Source organism: Populus euphratica, unplaced genomic scaffold (genome assembly GCF_000495115.2).
Source record: "Populus euphratica unplaced genomic scaffold, PopEup_1.0 scaffold87.1, whole genome shotgun sequence".
Classification (NCBI taxonomy): Eukaryota; Viridiplantae; Streptophyta; class Magnoliopsida; order Malpighiales; family Salicaceae; genus Populus; species Populus euphratica.
In genome coordinates this window covers 1,056,402-1,064,105 of record NW_011499900.1, presented here as the reverse complement: position 1 = coordinate 1,064,105, position 7,704 = coordinate 1,056,402, and the positions used below count along the sequence as shown (strand labels likewise).

General features: G+C 28.7%; 2 protein-coding genes across 5 annotated transcripts in view; both read right to left on the bottom strand.

Annotated features, from left to right (window-relative positions):
• Positions 1–896, bottom strand: part of LOC105132707 (uncharacterized) — a 17,853-nt gene extending 16,957 nt beyond the window's left edge. For 3 of the 4 annotated variants that reach the window (XM_011036358.1, XM_011036361.1, XM_011036359.1), the window contains exon 1: positions 8–879. In XM_011036358.1, the coding sequence (XP_011034660.1) occupies positions 8–751 (744 nt within the window). In that variant the 5' untranslated portion in view covers positions 752–879. Of the gene's footprint in view, positions 1–7 lie in introns of all 4 variants that reach the window. The other variant, XM_011036357.1, reaches the window with a different exon arrangement.
• A 1,578-nt stretch (positions 897–2,474) lies between these two features.
• LOC105132706 (uncharacterized) lies at positions 2,475–3,803 on the bottom strand. Its single transcript, XM_011036355.1, has one exon. It carries the CDS (start codon positions 3,751–3,753, stop codon positions 2,623–2,625), a length of 1,131 nt encoding a protein of 376 aa, XP_011034657.1. The 5' UTR covers positions 3,754–3,803; the 3' UTR covers positions 2,475–2,622.
• Between the last annotated feature and the right edge of the window lie 3,901 nt (positions 3,804–7,704).

The following is a 7,704-nucleotide window of genomic DNA, read 5'->3' as shown; positions in this document are numbered from 1 at the left end:
CGCTCTTCCAAGCCTCAATTTTCTTCTTCCAAGTTGGTTCGCTCAATTGTACCATCACCCTAAAAGCGTGGATAAACATAGGAGCCTTTGGTTCAAGCCCCAAATTCTTAAGATAATTTGCTGCAGAAACCATCCTGTCATGCTTAATTAGTATGGTTCTTGGGTACGACATTAACAGTTTTGCCATCTTATCAAGAGGCAACCCCTCTTTAATCAGGAAATCAATATTTGGTTGCACACATGACCTGAAACTATATGTCAATAACCACGAAGCACGCTTAAGAACAGCTATGATATTCTCATTACTGCCAAGAAATGGCTTCAAAAGTTCTAAACATGGCTTAATGCGAGTATCTAATTTGCATACCAAAATTCTCGGATCTGACATCAGAATTTGGGGCAGAAGCTGACCCTCAAATCCATTTTTAATGAAGAAGTCAAATTTGGGCTCCAGATTGTCCTCAACTTTGCAGCGGAGGACAGCAGGACACTTTTGGACCATTTTCGCGATGTGGGCATCCTTAAAATGGTGAGATTTAAGGAATTCGACTACAGCTTGCGAGTTTTGGAGGTTATTTTCATCGTTTAGGAGCTTAACTGAAAGGCCTGGTTGTAAAGGAAGCCCGCATGTCTTGATGAGATGTTCAGCAGTAAATGATGATGAAGCAGTGGGAAGTATAACAGATGTGTTGATGAAACGTTTTTGTGCAAGAGAAAGCAGGTTTCTCATGGCCATAAAGGCATTGGCCATATTTGGAAGCACAAATTTTGGACAAGAAGGTGAAGACAGTGAAGCGGAGAGGTTTTTGTTAGGGTTAGGGTTTTTTGATGGCTATCTGGCTATTGCTTAATCCAGGATTCCCGTCATTGGGCCACATTTGATTAGGTTCAATGGGCCTGCAAAGAATTGCTCTTTCATTTGTTTATTTATTTTAAAGTAAACCATCCCAGAGTCCTTTTTAATTGTTTTTAAATAAATTCTATACTAATTAAGGCATATATTTATATAAACAATTATTTAATTTTTTTAAAAATAAAAAATTTCTAGTTATTATTCATATATTTTTTTATTAGTAGCATAACTTTTCAGTAAAAAATTAAGGAATTTAAAATAAATATTCTTAAGAATTAGAAGTATAAAAAGTATGTTCCTCTTTTTTGTTTTGAATAAAACAATAATTTTTTTATTATAAATATAATTTATTAAAGATAAATTTATCATGATTTTAAAAATAAATCTTAATAAATAAAAATATACATTTATAATTCTTAGGTGATTATATAAAAAAACTAAAACAATAGTGAATCTGATTTAAAAAATATAAAAATATCCATAATAAAAAATAAATATTTTTATTTTTATTGAATAATATATGATGTTTTTCAGAGGGAATCAATCTTCCAAATTCAAACACAACCACAAATACATGCGTGAGTAACATTGTAATTACTTGACACCAACCAATTTCTTGGAAATATGCCAGCTTCATTCTCCATTTTACATTTTAAAAGAGAATAAAATGGGTGGTTTTTTATATTTATATTTTATATTTTTTAAACATTTTTTAATTAGAAATTAAACTTTTAATTTTTTCAATTTATTTTTTATATAATTATTTCAATCTCATGACTTTGATCCTAGACTTGACAGGTTAATCCATTTAACTCAGTTTTTTTTTTTTTATCTCTCAATTTCACCCTCCAATATTAGTTTATCTAAGAATTAAGTTTCATGATTTATTTTAATTTTTTTTTTATCAATCTCATAACATGAGTTGGAGTTTTATAATTATTCTGATCGCATGACTAGTGTGATAGACTTGACAAGTTAATTTAAGTTAACTTAAGATATTTTTAATTTTTTTAATTTTATTATTCAATATTAATTTTATCAAAAATTAAATTTTATTATTTATTTTAATTTATTTTTTATAGAATTATCTTAATTTTATAACTTGGGTTACAAGTTTAGAATACTAACTTAAGTTAACTCATGTTTTTTCTATATTTGTTTTTCAATTTTATTATTCATGAAGAATTCAAATGGAAACTTGACTTTAAATTTATTTCAATTTATTTTATGAATTCATAATTTAGATCATAAATTTAATAAATTCATTCAAATAATTTAATATATATGATGTTATTTTTAAAAAAATATCATCTTAAATTTTTTTATTAACTAATTTTTTAAATTAAATTATTTTTTTTCCCTATCATCATAGTTCTTTTTCGATCCAGCACACCAAGTCAAGTTACATTAAATGAACCTTGCATGATTTTTTTTTTTTCATCCAGAAAAACGTCTACAATCTCTGAATGGCGTAGTACGGTGTTGATTTCTACAACCACAACTCATTTCACCAATTCAGTTCCCAGAAACTACAAACAAGCCAATCATCTCAAAAAATAAAAAAATTAAAATATCAAAGAAATGAACCGGGAACAAAAGCTGCAGTGATAAGAAACTAATATGCAAAATGATAGGAAATTGAACTCAGCATTCGAAGAATTGATTGAACAATATAAAATGGCAGGAACAAACCAGGTCTAATACAGAAGAAGGGAAACAATTGCAAGTATGTGCTGCCCATTGTATAACACAGACTCACATTTCTGCCATCAAGCATCTTTCTCTGCTCTCTTGGCAGTACCCTTGTACAGCTCCAATAAACCAGGGACTTCCTCCACGTACCTGCTGACATAATTTATCAAGAATGTCTTCTCACTCGTATTTAACAGAGTAGAAATTTTCATGTCTCCTTTAATCAGTTCCTTCGATTCCAAAACCTTTATAACATTATACCTCGGACGAATCCTTTTATCAATTGAATATCCAAGAAAAATAGGACAAGCAATTATAATTTGTCTTTGCAACTCCATAGTATTGATATAGAAATCCATTGCACTCCTGATTTTCTCCTCCGACATTGCTAATATTTGTGGGTACCTCTTAAAAGCCCCCAGAATCTCCTCTTCACTCCACTGCAAACTCTTCATCACTTCAATTTTCTTGTTCCATGTTGTTTCAGTCATTTGTAACCTCACGATAAGAGCACGAACAAACATTGTATTATTTGGCTCAAGACCCAAATTCTTAATAGCATTCATCGCATAAACCATCCTGTCACGCTTACTCAGTATAGTTCCTGGATTCAAGATAATCAATTTTGCTACCATATCAACAGGAACTCCCTCTTTTCTCAAAAAATCAATGTTAGGTTGCGCATTAAGGTTCAAGTCAGCCGACAACAACCTCGAAGAACGCTTAAGAGCCACAACAACGTTCTCATTACTGTGTAGAATCGACTTCAGAAGGGAAAACGCTGGTTTAATACGAGAATCTAAGGCCCTTTTGAATATCTCAGTATGGTGTGTGATAAGGTCGTGAAGGAGCTTACCCACAAAGCCATTTGCGACGAGAAAATCGAATTTGGGAGTGAGATTGCCTTCTACTCTGGACTGGAGGACTTCAGGCCGCTTCTCGATCAATTTGGAGATGTGGGTTTCGTCGAAGTTGTGAGATTTCAAGAATTGTAGCACGAAAGGAGGATTTCGAAGTTTGTTTTTGTCCAGCTTCAGCTTCCGGGAAGCTAAAAGCGCAGATTTTAAAGGAAGCCCACATGAGTTGACGAGAAAATCCACCGTAAATGAAGACGATGACGACAGTGAGCTACTAGTAGATTGCGTTGCCAGAAAACGTTTTTGAATAAGAAAAAGCTTCATGGCCATTTTCTCACTACCGGTAAACATTTGGTAGGAGAAGAAGCTAACGAGGACTGATCACTAGGGTTTGTTTTGTGGTTCATCAATTGAATGAATATGGGCCGGACTTGGAGTCCCCCCTTTACCCCTAAAATATTGATCCATTGCTGTATGTATTATTACACGGTGTAATTGGCCATCGGAGATTTCGAGGGACACCCGGTCCGGTACTCCTTTCATTACACCTATAATTTTAAAACTAGATATTGCTCAACTCGACTGATTTAAAATTAAAATAAAATAAAGTTAAAAAAAATGAAAGAAGTTAAAAATTTAGTTAATTTAATGATTCAATAAGAACCGATAAAAAATCTAATCATAATTTTTTTATTTTTTTATTAAAATAATATCAATTTAATTTATAAAAAGCAATTAGGATGAACCCGGGTTTGGGACCGGGTTGAACACCAAATCAGGGGTTTAAAAATACTGATTGCATCATGATACAACTGCCACATCTCTAAAATCACACATAAACATACCTATACATCTAATATTTAATTTTAAATAGTAAAATCATAAACTAAATTAAAAATTCATAAAAATATATATTTCATAAATAATCACAACAAAGCAATAAGAAAATCTTACAAAAAAAAAATTAAAAATCTTATTACAGGTTCTCAAAATTATTAATAATAAATTTCTAATAGCAAATCCAAAGATATCATTCACCAAATAAAAATTATTTTGTTGGACTAATATCTTAAACTGGTCACGTAAATTTTATGGCTAAAAACTAATTACTTCTCTACTTTAAATTACATAACTTGAAACTAACTATCTAATCTGTTTTAATTCTCTGTCTATTTAGAAAAGGTAAAGAAAAACATGTGTTAATTATAGCTTAGTAGCATTTGCGCTCACACATATATATTGTATTTTCAATAATAAAACAACCTAAAATAAGTAAAAAAAATCCATGGTTCATAAAACAAGCTATATAAAAAACGTTATTTGTATATGCTTTTATTTGACATTTAGTTTTTATAAACATGACCATATTTTTATATCAAATTAATATAAATATATTATACTAGTAACTGGGCTATTAGTTAACTATTCTTGACCAACTATTATAGCTCGTTGGCAAGATTCAAGATTCATCACCAGTTATTATAACTCTTTGATGAGTGAGATTGTTGATACATCAAAGATCATTACCTCATTCATATTCATTTAAGAGCCATTATACAACCAGTTACAAATTCATTTCAAAATACTTTCTTTTACAACTCAATTTAAAAATATTTTTATAAAAATCCTAAATTATATATTCATAAACATTATTATTATAGTTTTAACTAGTTTTTCTTGAATAAGAAAAGACTGTTTATATAAATACAGTAATCAATAAATTATAAAAACATCATAAGATAGAGGCAAAAAAGATAAAAAATTAGTGCTATGACATAATCTAATAGGTTATATGTCAATAAAATTATTTTCCTTCTTCCATTTTAGCCTTATTTGTTTTTATATTTTAAATTTCTTTTGAAAAAATTTAATTTTTTTTTGCTTCAAATTTTTTTTTTGTTTTCGGATCATTTTAATGTACTACTATTAAAAATAATTTTTAAAAAATAAAAAAAATATTTTAATATATTTATAAATAAACAACACTTTCATCTTTACTTTCATCAAGTGCTTTGCTTCCCTTTTTATTCCTCTTATTTGGGCTAATAACAAAACTCTATTTAACTAAACACAATCCAGCCAATTTTAACTTAGCAAATGCTTTATATTATTTTAAAGAATGAAATATCCATAATAAAGAAAAAATACACAATGACAAGAAAACATTTATTCTATTTAAAAATAATAGAGTGTATGAAAATTTACTTCCTTCCTTACTTAGAGAATCAAAATATAAAATCTCAACTCATACAATCTATTCATATGAAAAATATAATTTGTTAAAATCCCTCGAATACTTAGCTATGATAATTTATTAACCACACATTATTTATTAAACTAATCATAAGTTGTTTTAAAAAATTTATAATTTCATCTAGTTTTTTTGAGTTGTAAACTAGACTCGATTATCTTTTCATCCACATGTGAATCACTTAGTTTATAATAAGCTTTAAAATCATTATGAGGCATTGTTGTTAGACAACTTACACATTCTTTACTAGTTTTACCGTCACTTTCTCTTAAAAAAACAGATTAATACATTATTTATAATGTTAAAAATCACATAAGATAAACTTTTTATACATATAAAATTTACATAACAAAGTATATCTATTTGAAATATTCTTTTTAATCAAATAGAAGCCTTTATCAAATATCTAAACTAATAACTTCTCATTTTTATACTTAATTGTTAACCTAACACCTTGAGGCTATTAAACAAATACTATACATTATTAATCCATCTTACAATATCATATAGTTTGCCATATATATTCACTATATTTGGTTATTTATAAAAATACTATTTAAATCCTTTTAACTTATGCACCGAAAACCTTAATCAATTCAAAACAAGTCTAAATAAAATGGATGTATATTTCTTACCTTGAAATCTAAAAAATAGAATGAAACTTCAATCCATTAATATCAATCCATTTTGCTCATCTTCTCAACGTCTAGTGAGGAACAAGCAACTTCCAAGATTTATTTTCTCTAAAGTATCATAAAATTTATAAAATTATGGTGAATGAACTCTAGGGTTTTATATAGATGAAATAACTAAACTACCCTTATACGTTATATTAAAATCTTAAAATCTTGACCAGACAACTTATATTCTCTCTCTTTATATGATTTTTTATCTCTCTCTAACACAATATTTTTTTTCTTTGCTTAAATCACCAAATTGAGCATAAAATCAACTCTAATTTCAATTCTATCTACTGTATTAAAATTATGGGTTTGAAAAGGAGAGAGAGCATTCGTTTCATTTCATCAAAGAAGAAGATGAAGCTTTCTATAGTATTGGTTGGCTCTTCTTCATGATTTTCAGTGCTAAATTTCATGTACTTCCTCTCTCTTTCTAGCTAACTAAACATGTGATTTTGAATGGGATTGAAAAGAACTGGATAAATGTTAAAGATCTGTGACTTTTAAGGAGACATAAGAGTAGTTTCAAGTGTGTAATTAAGAAAATGTAATATGATTTTATGTTAGTGGTGCTTGGTTGAATATGAAAACATAGCCAATAACTTGATGAATTAATTCTCTGTTTTAAAGGTACATTTATAGTGATTTATAGGCTAATCATCTCAAGGATTTATGAGCTTGTCTTGTTCTTTGTTGCTTTGGAAACGCATTGTGAAAGAAGCTCAAGTCGTTTCATACAGAATTTAGAAGATTTACTCGCATAGCATATCGTTAGATTATATAACTTAAAATCAAGTTTCTGGCTATGCAAAATTTGTAATATGACATGAAAGTTGTATGTCTACATTCAGCAGCAGATGATAATAGAGATCGTTCTTGAAGCAGGGAAAGCAAGCTTCTGCTAGGTTTATTGGCGGCCATTTCAGACAGCAGAATGCTAGTGTTTGAGATTTGACACAGAGGCTGGAAAGGGTTTTGACTTTTGTTAGGGCTTTGACTCTGAGGGTACGCGAAGGACGATTGTCTGTTTTGCTAGGGATCTAAGCTACTGGATTGCTAGATGAACTCAGAACATATATTTTAGTTCTTTTAAGAAAAAAATTTTAAAAACTGAAACACTGACATTTTGAATAAAAATTTAAAAAAATCCTTGAAACTCACCTAGAGAAGTCACTTCAATTTGATTAGTTGGTCAATTTCATAATCATTAAATAATTATTGAGGTTTTTTTATCCCACAATACTTTTTAATTTTTTTGATTTTTTCTTAGTTTCAAATTAATTTTTTTAAAATTATTGAAATATTTTAATGTGATAATATAAAAAAATAAATTATTTTGATATATTTTTTTGAAAGAATTCCTTATGGATG

Coding starts and splice junctions, on each gene's coding strand:
- LOC105132706 (XM_011036355.1), bottom strand. CDS start 3,753: ATGTTTACCGGTAGTGAGAAAATGGCCATGAAGCTTTTTCTTATTCAA.